The sequence below is a fragment of the Trichomycterus rosablanca genome, chromosome 25, assembly GCF_030014385.1.
Source record: "Trichomycterus rosablanca isolate fTriRos1 chromosome 25, fTriRos1.hap1, whole genome shotgun sequence".
NCBI classification, from domain to species: Eukaryota; Metazoa; Chordata; class Actinopteri; order Siluriformes; family Trichomycteridae; genus Trichomycterus; species Trichomycterus rosablanca.
The window spans coordinates 14,520,540-14,539,696 of record NC_086012.1 but is presented as its reverse complement, the minus strand read 5'-3'; the positions used below and the strand labels follow the sequence as shown (position 1 = coordinate 14,539,696).

The 19,157-nt window shown below is 38.9% G+C and overlaps 2 protein-coding genes across 2 annotated transcripts in view; one reads left to right on the top strand and one right to left on the bottom strand.

Annotated features, from left to right (window-relative positions):
* stk11 (serine/threonine kinase 11) overlaps positions 1-5,344 on the bottom strand; it is a 25,752-nt gene extending 20,408 nt beyond the window's left edge. Inside the window, exon 1 of the mRNA XM_062987421.1 lies at positions 5,333-5,344. The gene's annotated coding sequence lies outside the window, so the exon portion shown is untranslated. The remainder of the gene's footprint in view (positions 1-5,332) is intronic.
* On the top strand, positions 5,334-19,157 carry vapal (VAMP (vesicle-associated membrane protein)-associated protein A, like). Its single transcript, XM_062987422.1, has 6 exons — positions 5,334-5,462; positions 14,374-14,526; positions 15,239-15,342; positions 17,025-17,102; positions 17,452-17,634; positions 18,015-19,157. Exons 1-6 carry the CDS (start codon positions 5,405-5,407, stop codon positions 18,174-18,176), a joined length of 738 nt encoding a protein of 245 aa, XP_062843492.1. The 5' UTR covers positions 5,334-5,404; the 3' UTR covers positions 18,177-19,157.

Sequence of the window (19,157 nt, the reverse complement as noted above, 5' to 3'; positions counted from 1 at the left end):
CAAACCCCATTTCCTGAATAGTTGGGGCATTTTGTAAAATGCAATGAAAGCAAGAATCTATGATTTGCTAATCCTCTTGAAGCTTTATTTAACTGATAATAGTACAAAGAAATGACTTTTAAAGTTTTAGCTAATCACATTGATTGTATTTAGTAAATGTAAACACATTACTAATAAAAGTAGGGCAAAATAATTGTAAAAACTGTTTAGAATTTTCAAGTTACACAGTTTTGAAACATTTCATGATAAGCAGGTGGAAGTGGTAACCGATGAGGGTGTTATGATTGGATACAAAAGTAGTATCATCAAAGTCTTTTGAGAGAATTGTCAATCAGTTCAACAAGAACTCCGTAAAAGCATGATTGCAAATAATTTATATTTTTATCATCAAACTTACATAACAATGTGAACTCAGTGTAGGGCAGAGCTGGGCACCATTCATTTGTTTTTTGTTGTCACTGTGTGCATTCATCTAATGTTCTACTGTACATTAATTCCACATTCAATATATTGGACTGGTTTTATAATTAATAAAGCATGTGTAATTAAACAAAAACCTTGCAGAGGAGATTACTTTCTATTGTTTTCTATTGTACTAATGTGTCCACCAAACCACAAAACAGGTCTGCCATGAATTATAAGCTTCTGAAACAAACGCTTATTGCTTTATACTTAAGAGGATAAAGCGGTGGTAAAACAACGACAATGAAATGTTATGAGAGTCAAAAATCAAACTTCATTTTCACTAGATGGAGACATTTCACTACAGTTGCAGCAGTTAAGTGGATTTTAACATCATTTTATTTTGAGAAGCGATTACCTGGAGTGACCATACCTCCTCTTTTTCCGGACTTGTGCTCTTTTTGGGACAACTGTGTTTTATTTGTTGTTGTTATTGTTTAGTACCGTCACACATCATCATTTAGCTACCAAATTTCACGATAAACTCGGTGTAACAACAGATAGTCCAAAAATACTTAAGTACGAAGTAACGAAGTATTATTACTTACATTACACAACTGCCTGTTTGCAGTTTTCATGTAACCCACCTATATTCATAACCTACCTGTTTTTATAACCTACCCTTATTCATAACCCACCTGTTTTTATAACATACCTCTATTCATAATCCACCTGTATTCATAACCCACCTCTATTTGTAACCCACCCATATTTTTAACTCACCTCTATTCGTAATCCACCTGTATTCATAACTCACCTCTATTTGTAACCCACCCCTATTCTTAACTCACCTCTTTTCGTAATCTACCTGTATTCATAACCCACCTCTACTTGTAACCCACCCCTATTCTTAACTCACCTCTATTCAGTTAAGCTGTAATGCACAGAGGTCTTTGTCAGTCACGTGTGTTTAACAGCATTAATAAGTTAAGTTTGTTTTTACTTACAAGTGCAAATGAAGTACAGATATTTACATTTCATGTTACCGTACTTGATTACTGTCCACCACTAATGTCCACATATTATTAAAAATAGGATGTCCTCATGGTGCCAATCTATCTGTAACCTGGCGGAACATACCTCACCACCTGCAAGACCTGTAAGATTGAACCCAATATGTAGGATTGTCAACCAAGGTAAAACAACACTGTGTCTAAAGAGCCATCAAGAAAAGATAAACTCAACCAACTCAAACCACAGGTCAGCTGCACCATCTGGTTTATTTAAATGTGTACATAATTTTCATTCACATTTTTATTGGTGGAAAAAGGTTAGTTTGTATTATGAATTACATCTCATAAACCTGTGTCTCGTAAATGCGACTTTACTGGCTGTTCAATTTATTTTATTATCACTTTGATAGTATCTTATTACAGAGCACCTTTTGAATGTGTACTAGGGATACATTTAAAAACGTATATACATATAAATGTTGCCTGAGAGATTTTGCAGTGACCTTTAAAACTGTGAAGTAAAAACTTAGTAATTAGTTTCAAAAACAAGACAGCAGTACAAAGTGAAAGTTAATCGTTTAGCTTGTTTAAAAGCGGCCTTCTGCCAAGGGCTAAAAGAAAACGCAAACTGTTAACTTGTGCTAAGTGCAAATTTCTTTGTAAGTATGTAATCTTACAACCACCAAATAAGAGTCTGCATAGAATTAGAAGCTGCTGGAACATGGGTGACACTGTCCAGAATCAAGTAAGCATTACATTGCTGTGGGCTAAAAAAGGCTGCTGTGTAAGTAAGAAGCTCCTGCTCTTTCTTTTTTTGTCCATGTCATCACCAGCAGACATTAGTCAAGCTTTGAGGTCCTGATTTTGAATCATGAGTGTATTTCTTGCATGTCAGCCTCTAAGTCCATGGTGACGAACAGCTCACTTAAACACAGTGTTTTTTTGCAGCTTCATGGATTACCACTAATCGATTACCACTAATCACCCAGACAAATTGCCTCTCAACTTGATATAACAGTTTTTTGCTGTTATAAGTGTATATATAAGTGTTTATGTACTGTATATATACTATATAATGAGTGGGTCTCTAGAGGTGAGTGTATGTGTGTATGTTATGTAGATAGTGTGAGAATGTGCTTGTGTGTATATATATATATATACACATGTATATAGGCTATAGTGTATTTGTATATAAGTGTATATGTACATATACTATATAATAAGTGGGTCTCTAGAGGTGAGTGTATGTATGTGTGTGTGTTATGTAGATAGTGTGAGAATGTGCTTGTGTGTGTAGGATATAGTGTATTTGTATATGAGTGTTTATGTATACATACTGTATAATAAGTGGGTTTCTAGAGGTGAGTGTGTGTGGTATGTAGATAGTGTGAGAATGTGCTTGTGTGTGTGTGTGTGTGTAGGCTATAGTGTATTTGTATGAGTGTGTATACAATACAGTATAATGAGTAGGTCTCTAGAGGTGAGTGTATGTGTGCGTTTATGTGTGTTATGTAGATAGTGTGAGAATGTGCTTGTGTGTATAGATAGATAGATAGATAGATAGATAGATAGATAGATAGATAGATAGATAGATAGATAGATAGATAGATAGATAGATAGATAGATAGATAGATAGATAGATAGATAGATAGATAGATAGATAGTATATCTTTTCATGGGACAACACTGACAAAATGACACTTTGACACAATGAAAAGTAGTCTGTGTGCAGCTTATATAACAGTGTAAATTTATTCTTCCCTCAAAATAACTCAATATACAGCCATTAATGTCTAAACAACCGGCAACAAAAGTGAGTACACCCCTAAGAGACTACACCCCTAAATGTCCAAATTGAGCACTGCTTGTCATTTTCCCTCCAAAATGTCATGTGATTTGTTAGTGTTACTAGGTCTCAGGTGTGCATAGGGAGCAGGTGTGTTCAATTTAGTAGTACAGCTCTCACACTCTCTCATACTGGTCACTGAAAGTTCCAACATGGCACCTCATGGCAAAGAACTCTCTGAGGATCTTAAAAGACGAATTGTTGCGCTATATGAAGATGGCCAAGGCTACAAGAAGATTGCCAACACCCTGAAACTGAGCTGCAGCACAGTGGCCAAGATCATCCAGCGTTTTAAAAGAGCAGGGTCCACTCAGAACAGACCTCGCGTTGGTCGTCCAAAGAAGCTGAGTGCACGTGCTCAGCATCACATCCAACTGCTGTCTTTGAAAGATAGGCGCAGGAGTGCTGTCAGCATTGCTGCAGAGATTGAAAAGGTGGGGGGTCAGCCTGTCAGTGCTCAGACCATACGCCGCACACTACATCAAATTGGTCTGCATGGCTGTCACCCCAGAAGGAAGCCTCTTCTGAAGTCTCTACACAAGAAAGCCCGCAAACAGTTTGCTGAAGACATGTCAACAAAGGACATGGATTACTGGAACCATGTCCTATGGTCTGATGAGACCAAGTTTAATTTGTTTGGTTCAGATGGTCTCAAGCATGTGTGGCGGCAATCAGGTGAGGAGTACAAAGATAAGTGTGTCATGCCTACAGTCAAGCATGGTGGTGGGAATGCCATGGTCTGGGGCTGCATGAGTGCAGCAGGTGTTGGGGAGTTACATTTCATTGAGGGACACATGAACTCCAATATGTACTGTGAAATACTGAAGCAGAGCATGATCCCCTCCCTCCGGAAACTGGGTCGCAGGGCAGTGTTCCAGCATGATAATAACCCCAAACACACCTCTAAGACGACCACTGCTTTATTGAAGAGGCTGAGGGTAAAGGTGATGGACTGGCCAAGCATGTCTCCAGACCTAAACCCAATAGAACATCTTTGGGGCATCCTCAAGCGGAAGGTGGAGGAGCGCAAAGTCTCGAATATCCGCCAGCTCCGTGATGTCGTCATGGAGGAGTGGAAAAGCATTCCAGTGGCAACCTGTGAAGCTCTGGTAAACTCCATGCCCAGGAGAGTTAAGGCAGTTCTGGAAAATAATGGTGGCCACACAAAATATTGACACTTCAGGAACTTTCACTAAGGGGTGTACTCACTTTTGTTGCCGGTGGTTTAGACATTAATGGCTGTATATTGAGTTATTTTGAGGGAAGAATAAATTTACACTGTTATATAAGCTGCACACAGACTACTTTTCATTGTGTCAAAGTGTCATTTTGTCAGTGTTGTCCCATGAAAAGATATACTTAAATATCTGCAGAAATGTGAGGGGTGTACTCACTTTTGTGATACACTGTATATAGGCTATAGTGTATAAGTGTTTATGTATATATACTATATAATGAGTGGGTCTCTAGAGGAGAGTGTGTGTGTGTTATGTAAATAGTGTGAGAATGTGCTTGTGTGTGTATACTGTATATAGGCTATAGTGTATTTGTATATAAGTGTTTATGTATATATACTATGTAATGAGTGGGTCTCTAGAGGTGAGTGTATGTGTGTGTATGTAGAGAGTGTGAGAATGTGCTTGTGTGTGCGTGTATATATACTGTATATAGGCTATAGTGTATAAGTGTTTATGTATATATACTATATAATGAGTGGGTCTCTAGAGGAGAGTGTGTGTGTGTTATGTAAATAGTGTGAGAATGTGCTTGTGTGTGTATACTGTATATAGGCTATAGTGTGCTTGTATTTAAGTGTTTATGTATATATACTATGTAATGAGTGGGTCTCTAGAGGGGAGTGTATGTGTGTGTGTTATGTAGATAGTGTGAGAATGTGTGTGTGTGTGTGTTATGTAGATAGTGTGTGTGTGTGTGTGTGTGTGTGTGTGTGTGTGTGTGTGTGTGTGTGTGTTATGTAGATAGTGTGTGTGTGTGTGTGTGTGTGTGTGTGTGTGTGTGTGTGTGTGTGTGTGTGTGTGTGTGTGTGTGTGTGTGTGTGTGTGTGTGTCACCAGTGAGGGTTGGGATTGCTGCGCGCTCCCGGTGTCTGTGTGGAAGCAGTGATCGGGTGTTCGGTAATAAACATGTCTAAGCTGGAGCAGATCCTCATCCTCGATCCTTCTACCGACCTCAAATTTAAAGGTAAGAACGGAGCGCTTTCGCTGGATAACTGACATCTGTTAAGCGACAGATTTCTAACTAAACCGAGCGCAAACACTTCACACCCTGACTGACTGCAGCGGCGCCATGTTTGAGACGGAGGGCCGCTGCGGATCCCCGGGCTGAAGTGACACGAAGGTGCGGCTGAATCTCACACGGACTAGCTAGCTGAGTTGTTAGCATGTTAGCTACACTATACCCATCGGAATACTCATAATTTCGTTCAAATGTGTTATTAGCTGGTATTTACTTCACTTCTCTTTCCCAGTCTGTGCATTTTCGTTTCGGTTATGACAGTACCCGGCTTTTTTGGCATCGTTTTGATTAGCTAGCAGTTAGCATTAGCTTAACCAGAGTGGATAGGGTTACAGCGACGACGTGGATGTTGCTGGTTAGCCAGCTAGCAGGTGCTGATGTAGCTATAAAATTAACCAGTGCATTCCACACACACGATCATTACAGCGGTGCCAACGCCCCAAACAGCATTCTACCCTAGTTAATAAGTGTGTTAAAATCGAAGTGACATTATTGGGTGTGTACTGTTTAGTATGGTTTTATTCGATTTGGGACACAGCCCAGTTTAATTAGTTAACCTAGTGCTGCCAGAATGAAATGACAGTAAATGGGTCAATGACAAGCAGACTGTCAAAATGGGCTTCAACCAAAATATGAAAGACACACTGACACTTAGAAGATGTATTTCTTTCTATTGTAAAGAGAAGATGACCCACCTAAATGGTTTCACTTTTACTTCACTGAAACCCTGTTAAAACCCACTTTAATTCCTAACACGGTTTAGCTGACAACCTCATGTCAATGATTGATTTTGATTAACAATTTACAGATATCTAATTTACATATTCTTGTAATATACATGTACTGCATGTCATGGTAATTGCATGTTGGTATTAAGATGACTGAGATACATACTGCTTTGTTCACATCCGAGTTGTTATTACATTATTATGACAATATCGTCTGGGTCAAAATTATACACACTGCAGCGTGGATTGATATTTTGTTAGTGTTGAAAGTAAAGTTACCTATTTGAACTTGAGCATTGACTTTTCTAAGTCCTCACCTATGATGGTGACCTTGCAGTGGCCAGATAAATAGGGCTAGTTTGCCTGCACCCATTAGACTGTGACACATTATAATGGATATGTCTATGTACATCTGTGTAAGTCTTAGAAAGTAGATAATAGATTTCCACCAGTCAGCAATGTCAGTTGGAGCCATATCTAAGCAATTTAGGTCCCTGGATCATCTATACAATCAACAGATCATAATATTAAGTACGATGAACAGTGGTTGGTCTGGTGACTACAGCCAAGTGAGCTGTAAATTTGCAAGAAAAGAAGCTTCTGTTTCAAAATCTTGATCTGTTATTTGTTGTTGATCTGTGCATTCCTTCTACATTTAAAGTGGAAACTTGTAAGTGTTTTTAGAAGAAATTAAGAATTAAGAATGGGGAAAAGTCATGTGCAGGTTATTCTACTGAGAAGGCTGTCATTCTTTTTACAAGTTTGAAGTGGGCATTTGGGTGACTCAATAGTCTATAAGTTAACCCACCACTGCTGAGATCAGAGAGAAGTTTGAATCTCAGTTGTGATATTGGCCTGCCGGGCATCTACACAGAGATGATTGTCTGCCGTCTATATCTTACAAAACAATGTTTATATTTACTTCCCCAGTTTTCCCCCAATCTAGTCATATCCAATTACTCGACTTGTATGACGGCCTCCACTTCTGCAATCCTCGACTCAAGCTCTTAGGAGAGGCAGGTTCATATGGGGATCCGTATCACGTATGGAGAGTCACACACTGATTCCCATTAAGCTCTGCATTAAGGAGGCAAAAAATTTGACCTTTGCATTAGGGAGGCATAAACTGGCTCATGCAATTCAGACAGAGCTCCCAACCTGAGTCTTTGTTCCCAAATATTACATATATTAGGCAATAATAAAATAAATTAATCTCTGACTGTGAACTGTCACTTATACTGAATATTCTGCTTGGACTTTACCGGGTTGATAAAAATAAGGAGGTTTTCGTCAGGCTGGGCATCTGGAAGAAAAAACTGTGCCAAATCGGGGGTGTGGACCAGAATAATCCACTGTTGTGATCCCTAAATACAATAATACAATAAACTGGGAAAACAAACACCGTTTTAGGTGATTCTTTATTGTATTTCTTTTTTTAAGAAAAAAAGGTTATGCATCAGATGTATGGTGATGTAGAAAACGTAGTTTACTCCCTAAACGTTTGAACTAGTTGTGTCATCACGAGCAGCATCCAAGTGCAACCAAACACCACAGAGAATTGGATATCATGCTTTTACGCTGCTGTGAAGGAATCTTGGCTCAGTAAATTCTTTAGAGACTTACTTTAATGAATCCACTTTGTAGTGCTTTGAGCATGAACTGTAAGTCAGGATTATAACCAGTTCACTTCACAGGTGATCAGAACCTGATCAAGTTCTGTTTATTATGGCCTAAAGCAGCAAAGCATCTCCATACCATCATTGTACCACCATGTTTGGCTAAAGGTATAAAGATCCTATTATAAAATGTAAAAATGTTTGTAGGTTAATGTTTCCTTAATGCACTGTTAAACTGATTAACATTACTAACAAGTTTCTGACCCAGAAGCTATGTATGAGTAATTTTTCACCTGTTACTATTCTCACCTGTTTTCACAGAGTAGTAAAGGCCCAGGCCAAGTTTTGTACACACCATAATTTAAGTACATCATAGACATTGTCTAACTAACACTACCGAATACAAGAAATATTCAGAAGATACCAAACAGGATAGATAACACACTGATTTAGTAAAGATTGACTAATTACTTTGCATATGGAAAGAAGTATAATTCCTGCAGCTGGTAAAGACAGCAGAAGTGTCAGCTCCTCTCAGGTTCATGAAGGTTGTTAGATAGCCAGCATGATAAATATTTGATGTCCTGCCAAGCAAGGTGCAACGTTCAACCTTCAGAAGGCAGCCGGGTCTCAAATAACCGTACTCATTATTGTGCATATGTCCAGGATTCACAGTTTTTAGATAAACTGGGGTACTGGAATTGTTAGGTGTGTGTGTTATAAAAAGCTTCTTGACCCAAGCTTCTTGGTAGGCTTTGGAAGTTGAGTGTGTACAGAATTCAAATCTGCACGATTATCATCTCTACCTTTTCTAGTTTTCATTTATTCTATCAGCAGTCTGTGAAGGAGCTTTGAATTATGCAAGATTCACAGTCAAGCTAATGAGCTCTCAACCCCTATTAAAGCATAGTTAAAAAGTCTTACTCATAAGACTGCGAACAATAACGCCATCAGATATGCAGGTAATTTAATTAATGATAAACTTGCTTTTGTTAAGCCTGAGTTAGCTCAGTAGTCTGTACAAGGAGCATAAGATTTAGAAAAACAACAACAGTTTAACTAAATAGATTTATTGCAGTTGGACCAGATCTGCTGTAATCAGATAAATTAATCCTGTGATCAGTGTGTTTGGCCAAACAGAGATCTGTGCTTAATTTGGGTAGGTCATGTGGGGGAATGTGTTGTAACCAATTAGAACATGTCCACATTTATACATGGATATTTAACAATATCTATAAACAGTAATGCTTTTTGTTTTGCCAGTTCTCTTTAAAGTACCACACACTGTACAACCAAACCTACTTTATGTAAATCCTAGACCCCTTTTTGGCTTAGAAACCGCTTTAACACATGCTCAGACATGCTAAACTCAAGGTCCAAAGAGACGTGTGTGTTTTACATTTGCAGTTTTACATCTGTACAAAGAATTAAGTAAAATACACAAAACAAGGTTAAAAAGACACAAAATATCATTTAATTCTGAGATGAAATCTGTCCAGATGTAATACAAAGACAGCAATAAAAAAACACTTAACAGAAAAGAGCTGGACAGTGTTACCCATGTGTTTATTAACACACTTGTTAAAGCTCTTAGCATGGGTATTGGTATTTTTTTCAACCTTGGTAAGAAACCACTCTTTTGTGTTTTCAGGCTGGAAAACTAACACTTTTTATATGGGCACAGAGAAGTCATAAGCTGTAGTCAGGCATATTCACAAATAAGTAATTTAGAGGCCGTGCCACACAAAGGTGACTGACATTGTTGAACTAGGGTAGTTGTAGCCTAGCGGTTGAGGTACTGGACTAGTAATCAAAAGGTCACTGGTTCAAGCCCCACTACTGCCAGGTTGCCTCCTTTAAAATTTTCTTTTTTCAAACCTAAATGGACATTTTTAAAAGAGAATGCACCCTGCGTACTCAAAGCATATCATAAAGCAAATATAACACAAGACTTATATCATGTTTTCCTATCACCCAGCGCTACCCCTCCCTCTTAAGAAAAATGCAGGGAGGTTTTGAAATCTGGCCACTGTAAACACCTCCTTCCCTTAAGTTATATATTTACTAGCCCTCACTCGACCTCGACTCGATCTGCGCTGTGGTTTCCACCTATACTCTTATGACCTGGCAGTAAACCTTACCAAACTCTGGCCTGCAGGTGCCAGTTGACTGATGGATCTTGGTATCATTAACCAGGAGTGTAGAATTCTCCCACACAGGCACACAGGTGCTCACATTTACACCATTCTTTCAGCACCCAGCCAGCTTTAGAACTGAACTGGTGCTCACCAAAGCCTAATGAAGGACTAGAAGGACTATCGTCTCAGCTGCAAACATCCAGCACACATACAGGGTTCCTAACCTCTCAGTCTTTGTTTCCCCCTCTTTTTTTATTCTATTTTTCTGTCCTTTGCTCTCTGGCTGCTGTCTCTCCTTTCCTCTCTGGGTTATTTATAGTGACAGGAAGGCCTGGGAGACTGGTACAGAGTGAAAGTGGAGGCGATAGATAGCCTGCTCTTACAACTGGACCGAGCTGACACAGCCTTCCTAGTACAAACTGTTTTTGTAATGCCATCCATCGTTAGCAGTTTTTTCTTGAGATTGAATTTCCAGTACAGAGATGGACAGAGATTGAACTCCAGTCTGTTTGAGGGGGCTGGTGGAGGGAGAACATCACACTTGTATGCCTTTTATTTATTAAGTTAAATTGGTGGTTTTAACCCATCAGATGGAACTCAAGCTGATAAAATATCTAGGACTGAACATAGTGGCTGGCGGAAATGAGGAAAAGGGTTAAAAGTTCAGTAAATCCTTTTAGTGCTCCCAGAGAAATGAATTATGCAGAATTATGCTTGGTCAGTACCTAATCGAATGGGCTTGTGATTGATCCTGTATGAGTTTCTATTTGCTTAACACGCTTTTACTGCCGTCTTTAACAGCGCTAAATAAACATGGACTTGCCAAGTTGGCAGAATATTATACAATATATCCAAATCATTTCATTGAGAAACAACATTATTCACATTTACATCTGTAGAGTACCAATTTAAAATAGAGTACTAGAGCAGTGGTCCTCAATTAGAATTGTTTAGCCAAGATGGTACAATAAGGAATGGGGAAAAAAGTGTGTATCACTGCTGTCATATTATCGGTAGTTTATTTTGCTGATAGTGACTCTTGATTGATCTTGATTGTTGTTATGTTATGGATACAGTATAATTATTGGTGCCACTGAAGTATATTTTTATCTATAGTCATTTGTAAAGGTTTTGCTGATAGATGTGGGGTCAGAAATATCTTCACCCTGGCCATTAGATATGGCATTAGTAGACTAGTCCTCTGACTATCTTAAGTACACTGTCATTTGTAATTGAAGCTGTGCTTTAAGAATAGACAGTTTATTATACGTCTGTATGCAGCTTCATGTCTGTATTTTATTTAGGAATAGCTCCAATAAACAAACATGCAGTTGCTCCATAGAATTATATCTTGTATATTCATCTATTTATTTAGAAGCTGAAGATAAGTAGGATTTGTTTAAATAATTGTCTGTCTGATGAGATGAGGTGCTTTCAGCCAACAGGATGTAAAGTGCATCAGACAGGTGTGATGCCATTAGAGTCAAGGTAATTGGAAGTATTTGGAAAAGTAAATAAAAATATGATTGAGAATCCTTTTTAAATTTGCTTCAAATGTGCCATTAGCTTAAAAGCATTTTGTAGTTTGAGGTATTTATCATTTAGCCAGTTTGAACCGCTTCACATTAACTTAATGTTGCTTTAAATTAAAATCAATGAAGACATGGCCGCTGGGGTGGTGCCCACCACTGCCGAGATTTGGGTTGGAATCTTAGCTTTCCTTTAGCCTGGCCGGGCATGTACACAGATATGACTGGCTATGTCTGAGGTGGTTGGGAAAAGCCTTACAATTGATTTATGTCCTGTCCAGGGTATTCATGCATTGTGCCCTTATCAGGATAAAGTGGCTAATAAAACTGGAATTAAAAATTGAATGAAAAATCAACTTTTACCCAACAGTTATGCTAAGTCATCTTAAATTGAAATTTAAGATTTCATTATAAAGACATTGACCGGTTCAAGGTGCAGTATTAGTGCGAGTTAAACATGAGTTAACATCATAGTAGGACAGCAGGTTTGGTTGCTGCACAGCTTCTCGAATATGAGTACATTTATCACTTCTTGCATTTTTACCCCCAAACTAGTTTTTCTGGTTGTAACTTCTTCCATCACTGCTTCAGTCCCCTGCTCTGACCGGCGAGAGTCTTTTAAATTTATCTGATAGTTTTGGAGCGATTTTGGAGTGCCTAATACGCTAATATGAGACACGCTGGGTCAGAAGATCTGAGTGGTCTCACGAAACCCTGTCTCTTCTTGTATGTCTGTAAGCAAAGCCGTGGACTATCATATCTGTCTGTGAATGGAAGCCACGACGCCTTTGCAATAAAAATGTTTAAAATCGATAAAGATTTTCCTTTTTAAATCCATTTTAAATCCAGTTCTTAATTGAAGAAGTCCTGAAGAACTGTAGCATTGGATGCAGGGAAGTTTAGTTTAGTCTTGTTATGATAGTTAGATTTTTACCTTTATACTGGAGCATGATCCAAAATATCCATATAATATTTTTGTAAAAAACAAAACAAACACCAGGTGACTGGCTGACTGTGAGTGAAGTGAGTGAATTACTAGGCAATGTAACAAGGTGAGTGATTGACCAAGTGGGTAAATTAGTAGTTAGCTGACTGAGTAAGTAGGTGAATGAATAAATAAATAAATAAACGGGTGACTTTGTGACACTGCGATCTGTTTTGCTCTGAATTTGATTGCTGCCTTGCACTCAGTGTTGTTGGGTGGATTCCAGACCCAATAATGTGACTTTTTATTGCTTTTCCTTAATGCCACTCCTGTCTTTTTGTGGTCGGGAACAGTACAGATATTATCTGTTCTGATGGATTTACTGTTGGAACACTTTTAAAAGCTGGACTTTGGATGGCCAAAGTCAATTTAAGGGATTTTTTTTCAACGGATTACGGGGTTCTGTGGTGCTTTGAAGACGTGGAAGATTTTCAGTTCATTTTTCTTGCACAATGCTACACAGCTGGAATTTCAACAAAAGTGCTTCATAACAGTCACGCCCAGCTGTAAACCAACATGTAGTGAGGAAACAATGGAGCTGCTTAGTTCTTACTGAACAGTAGATGGTGTATGGTAGGGTCTATAACTATGTCTTTGTAATCAGGGTCAGAGTAACAATGTCATTCACTGGAATATTTATACTTTTAACCTTGCAGTCACTGAAACAGAACAGTAAGTGTAGCATGTGGTTTTAGTGTACGTTACTGAGTCCGTATTTGAGAGTTTGCATCTTTAAAAGAAGTGTCAACCTATGAAGCTGTCTTAATACAGTATATACAACAGTATCCATAACATGTTAATTAGTCTATATTTATCATGAATCAAGCAGAGAATGGGACATTTATTTTACCAAAAAAGGAGCGGAGGAGAACGAAACAGCCTAACAATGTTTAGTGAAATGTAAACATGTTCAAGTTGAACTTTCTCTCTCTTTTTTTTCTCGGATTTCTCTATCCCCCACTGTTGGTTTCTCAGATGGAGTAAGCGGACAAAGCTTTAGATTGCTGTTCCAGACGCCACTGTTGAAAAACGGCTTCCATGTTTATGGTTTAAATGATTAAATTTACATTTAGTAGACAGTTTTATCCAAAGAGACTTACAATTCTGACTGAATACAAGTCAAGCAGTACAGGGTTGACCCTTTAAGGATTATTTATATGCATTATTTAGTGTTGGGACTATGCCAACGACAAACAATTAATATTTTTACTAGTACACACAGTATTTTTAATGAGCCTCTATCAACCAGTTGAAATTATCAAAACAATTGATGATTTTTCAGCTACTAGCTTCAGGTTGACATATAGGTTAGAAAAGCTGTTCTCTTAAAACCATCTACCAATATTTTTGAGTTTAACACTCGTCGTAGATACGGCCCAAACAAGATTATTTCAATCAGCTTATTTTTACCCAAGTATTGTTTGAGCAGACCATTAAAGGGTTAAGGGCCTTGCTCAGGGGCCCACCAGTAAATTGGCAAACTTCTGATTACTAGTCTAGTATCTTAACCGCTGAGCTACGACTGTCCCCAGGAGAGATGATATTTACATTCACATTAAAAAATCACTCACTTGAACAGCTGAGCTTTGCAGTCACTAGCGCAGGGTAGTTTATGTAACCTGTACCTTTAGTGCACATAACTGATTAGCATTAGTGAGTTCAGGCAAGCGATTGTCTGTCTTGCATCTCAAGAGAGACAAACACATTGGAACTGTGTCCATATTTACTATATTCAACACAAAAAAGTAACACAAAAGAAAGAAAAAGCAACCATACTAGAGCATGACAAATAACCATACCCCTTGGTATTGACTGTAAATAATTGTTCAAATCAATCTTTCTTTCTTCACTCTCTCTTTAGGTCCGTTTACAGATGTTGTCACGGCTAACCTGAGGCTGACAAATCCGTCAGATAAAAGAGTATGTTTCAAAGTGAAGACCACAGCGCCACGCAGGTACTGCGTACGACCCAACAGCGGTTCCATCGACCCCGGTGCCTCACTCACTATCTCAGGTCAGCTTCAACAACCACCTCGCGTTAAGATTTTCACCTCCTGTGTGATTTTCTGATGAATATATAAACATATGAAATGATGAATAGAACTGCTTTTAGGGATTTTATACATTTTTATTTTAAAATGTACATTTCAGAGGGTATAAGTAGGTGAGTGAACATGTGCCCTCAGTGTTCTCAGACTTTATTTATTTATTGTGTACCACTCCTTAAAAGTCCTAGTACACACACACACACACACACACACACACACACCAAACTTCTACAGTAGCATGTATGTAGCTAATATAGTTGCCTATATGAGCAGTGAGCTTTTACTGTTCATTGAATGCAGTGGGTGATCCTGTTGAGAACTGTCTTCAGTATTTACCCATCCTACACGTAATTTTATTTAAATAGAAATATAAAACCTTTCTTATACTTTTTGAAACCGATTGTTGGAAGTTCTCTGGAGTCCCACCTGGGGGTGCTTCAAGTACCACAGCTTGAGAAACACTGAAATAAAGTTATTATTAAAGTTAAATTGTTTTTAAAATAAAAACTCACACACAATAGATTCAAGTATTCAGACCCCCTTGACATTTTGCACAATTAATTTTGTTATAGATTTGCTTTAAGTATTAAATTATTAAATTATGATTTTACTTATTATTTAATTTGTATTGATTTTTTATGTGACCCACCTTTCTGTAATTATGGTTTCTTGTTGCAGTTATGCTGCAGCCGTTTGACTACGATCCCAATGAGAAGAGTAAACACAAATTCATGGTGCAGACCATCTTTGCACCGGCTTCTGTCTCAGACACAGAGACCATGGTAAGAGTCTGTCCGATCACTCCTGGTTTAATCAAACAGTAGCTTTTTAAAGACTTTTAGTGTTAGCACGGCAGCCTCCAATATTTTGCACCCATGTACAGTAATCATGTGTTACTGGAGCGGTCAGTTTGATTCTATTGCTCAATTAGGTCAGTAGGGGGCAGCAAAGACAATGTTGTTATTGCACCGTCAGCTTTTCCATAATGGTGATTCTGGTGAAGACCTGCCCTGCTCTGCTTTTTTTCTGGTTCCTATACACCTGATCTAACTCATCAGCTTATTTACATACATTTTGGAGAAAAAAAAGCTAATCTGTGCAAATAAGGCATAGATGTTGCCATTTCCGCTTGTTTCAGATCTTAAAATGTTAGCCTTAGCTTTTCATCCCAAAACCACAGGCATTAATAAGAATCCCCCAGTACCTGAGTTCCAGGGGTTCAAACCCCAGGCTGGGCTCACATATACAGAAGACACATGGTGTTACATTAACCTAGCCATTGTGGGCACACATTAGTGCACCTAAGCCCAGATAAATAGGAGGGTTGCATCAGGAAGCGTTTCCGGCCTGAAAACTGTGCCAAATCAAGTATGATCCACTGTGGCGACCCCGAACAGGAGTAGCCGAAATAAATCATTCATTTATTTTATAGTGTATATTAAGCAATTAAGCAGTCTTCTTGTTTTTTTTTTTTTTTACATCTTAAATGTCTGTATGTAAATATTTAAGTATTGGTCACATAACTTTATGATTTATTAGTTCACCAGTTTATAAAGTAAAATGTTGCATTACCTTTTCAGAAAGTAATATAGCCAATAAAATAAGTTCTATCTATTAATGTACAGTAAATCATGCAAAAGCAGCTCACATTCACTCTTGTTTTATTGTTGGCGTGTATTTAAAGCTCATGTTTTCTTTGCAAAAACACTATTTGAAAACGCTATTAGTTCAGCGATTGTTCTGCCATGTTTTTCACTTTGAATGAGAGGAGAAATATAAACATGGACTGGGGTTCTCAGGCGCTAGTTTTCCACATGTTTTCACTTCATTTGTTCAACTAAAATCTAAAACGTTTACCCACATTTCAGCCAGACCAGCCATAAACTAGTTGATTTAATCTGAGTGCTTTTCCCAGCAGCCACTGCACCTGTGTTACACTAATGTGTGAGACATTTTCCTGGCTTGCTTTTAACCTCAAAGACTTTTTTCCTGTATTTTCCGCCTTAATCTTCCATATGGAGTCATTTTCAATTCCCGACTGTGAATCCGCTGCTGCTTGCACAACCTCCGATCTGATCAAGGAGAGCTGGATCACCGCGCGTCCCCTCTGACACGTGTCCAGTCTCCAGCCGCGTCTTATCAGCTGCCATTGTTGGGTTCCCACACAGAGCCGTACTGCACATAAAGAGCCATGCTCAGGCACCCGGACCGGTCCTGCTGATTGCATCGGCTCTGCTGAGATTCAAACTTGCATGTTCAAACACCCCGCAGTAGTGTGCTAGGGTGTTAGACCACTGTGCCACCCATGTGTAAATATGCTGGCATGTGTAAATATGCGGTGTCTTGGATGTGCTCCAGCGTTACTACTCCAGTCCCTGAACAGCTTGTTTATGTTTGTGGGATAAGGTTCCAGCTGCTAGTTCTTAAAGCTGATGAATCGCATGCTTGTGTTTTATCTTTGCAGTGGAAGGAAGCGAAACCCGAAGAGCTCATGGATTCCAAACTGAGATGTGTGTTTGAGCTGCCTTCTGAAAACGAAGTGGTGAGTATAGAAATGTTCTGGAAGATTTTAATGAATGGGCATTAATATTAACAGCTGCAGACTAGCACCCACATGCACACTTACATACACCTTTTTTGTGATGAGCCATTAATCAAGCGAAGTATACCTAGCAAATCAAACACCTAGTGTGACCTTGGTTTACAGTAGTATTATATTTTGTACTAGCACCTCCATAATCAGAAAAGTGAATCTTAATATTAAACAGTTATTCCAGAATGAAATCATTATATAGATTATATGGCTATTAGTCTTAAGATATGTGGCAAAGCTGTAGGATCGTACCACACGTCAAGTCACATGTCTAACTTGTGTTTAACACCAATCTCAGAATGACGTGGATGCCGTGAGTAAGGCTGCGCCCATGCTGGCCTCCTCCAAGGTGGACGGATCAGCTGTGCCCAAACCGAGCAGTGCTGCCCTGGATGACACAGAGATGAAGAAGGTTCTGGAAGAGTGCAAGCGGCTGCAGAGTGAACTGAGCAAGCTGCAGGATGAGAACCGGCAGCTGAGGGTAATTTTATAGTCTGTAGATCGTAGCTACGAGTGGAGTGATGTATATTATATTTACATTTTCAGCATTTAGGAGACGCTTTTATCCAAAGTGACTTACAGTACTGTGACAGTCTGTTGTCTAAGCTATTGAGGGTTAGGGCCTTGCATAAGGGCCTAACAGTGGGAACCTGGCAGTGGTGGGGCTTGAACCAGTGATCTTTGATTACTAGTCCAGTATTTTAACCACTAGGCTATAAATTAAAACATCACACCTCTTGCATGACTAAATAAAGAATAAAACTGGTGTATTGTCAAATATTTTATACATTTAAATGTGTAAATGTTATTCATAAAAAAATCAATTATTCGAATCGTTTCTCTGTTTACCTTTTTTTCCAGGACGATGGCTTGAGATTGAGGAAAGCTCAGCGGCCCGAGCACACGGCCTCCAATTCCAGCTCTCTGATGGGCCGAGATGTGGCCACCAGCTCCCTCCCATCGCTCCTGGTCGTCATAGCAGCCATCTTCATCGGATTCTTCCTCGGCAAGTTCATCCTGTAGATGGACGACGTGAGGGAGTCTGACGTGTCTGCCTGCCTGTCAACCAGTTCCAGAGAGAGAGAGAGAGAGAGAGAGAGAATGGGAAAGAGAGGGAGATCACATGGCCTGGATGAAAGGAGAAAGTCTTTCTGTTGACTTTGCCATATCATTGGTAGCTGGGCCAGTGGCAGAAACACCCAACTGTCCGGCATCATAACGTCCTCAGCTTCACACACTGTTAGTCAAACTAGAGAGAGAAAGAGAGAGAGAGAGAGAAAGAAAGAAAGAGAGAGATTTAAGGAAGAGAGAGAAGCCGAGCAGGAGCAGAAGACAGACTCTCTCCTCTATCTTTCTCTCTTTTTTCCGTTATGTTCTTTTCTTTGTGCGATGGACAGAATATCGATTCACTGAACAGCTTTATTACACAGCAGTGGCTTACTAGAGTGATAAATTGTCTCACACAGGAAAGAAAAGCAAGAAAAACCACATATTAAGTAAAGCAGTGTAATAAATATTTTTGTTCCCCTGCTACCACCACACTTCACTCTCTCTCATTTTATTAAGCGTACAATGGAATGTTAGTTGTATTGTAAATGTAATTTTAATCCTTTTAAAAAAAAGGAAAAGCAACTTCCATCAAAACGACACGAAAAAGACATCACGAATCATTTTCACCCGGCGTGCTCAGAAAGACGGCAGATTTATTTCTACCCCTCGATGCCTCCTCTCCATTTCCACAGGAACGTCAACAGTTGGGCCGGGAACAAAGATGCCTCCTTTTGTATATTTGTCTTTCTTCCCTCCTGTCCCTAATGATACCAATGCAGACTTTTATTACTGTTATCATATTCTTAATATTATTAATGTTCTTTATTTTTCCCTCAGTACAAAGCATTTATTCCTACTCGAGGCAAATGTTGACTGAAGTTTGAGTCTACACCTCTCCTGTTCTGTCCCATGCTATTCAACATTGAAGAAATAAATAAAGTGGGAAAAACAAAA

What these genes read in the sequence shown, in the direction of transcription:
- vapal (XM_062987422.1), top strand. Translation starts at nt 5,405, where the DNA reads ATGTCTAAGCTGGAGCAGATCCTCATCCTCGATCCTTCTACCGACCTC. An exon ending in TACCGACCTCAAATTTAAAG is followed by an intron (nt 5,463 to 14,373) that starts GTAAGAACGGAG and finishes CTCTCTCTTTAG; the next exon opens with GTCCGTTTACAGATGTTGTC. An exon ending in TCTCAGACACAGAGACCATG is followed by an intron (nt 15,343 to 17,024) that starts GTAAGAGTCTGT and finishes TTATCTTTGCAG; the next exon opens with TGGAAGGAAGCGAAACCCGA.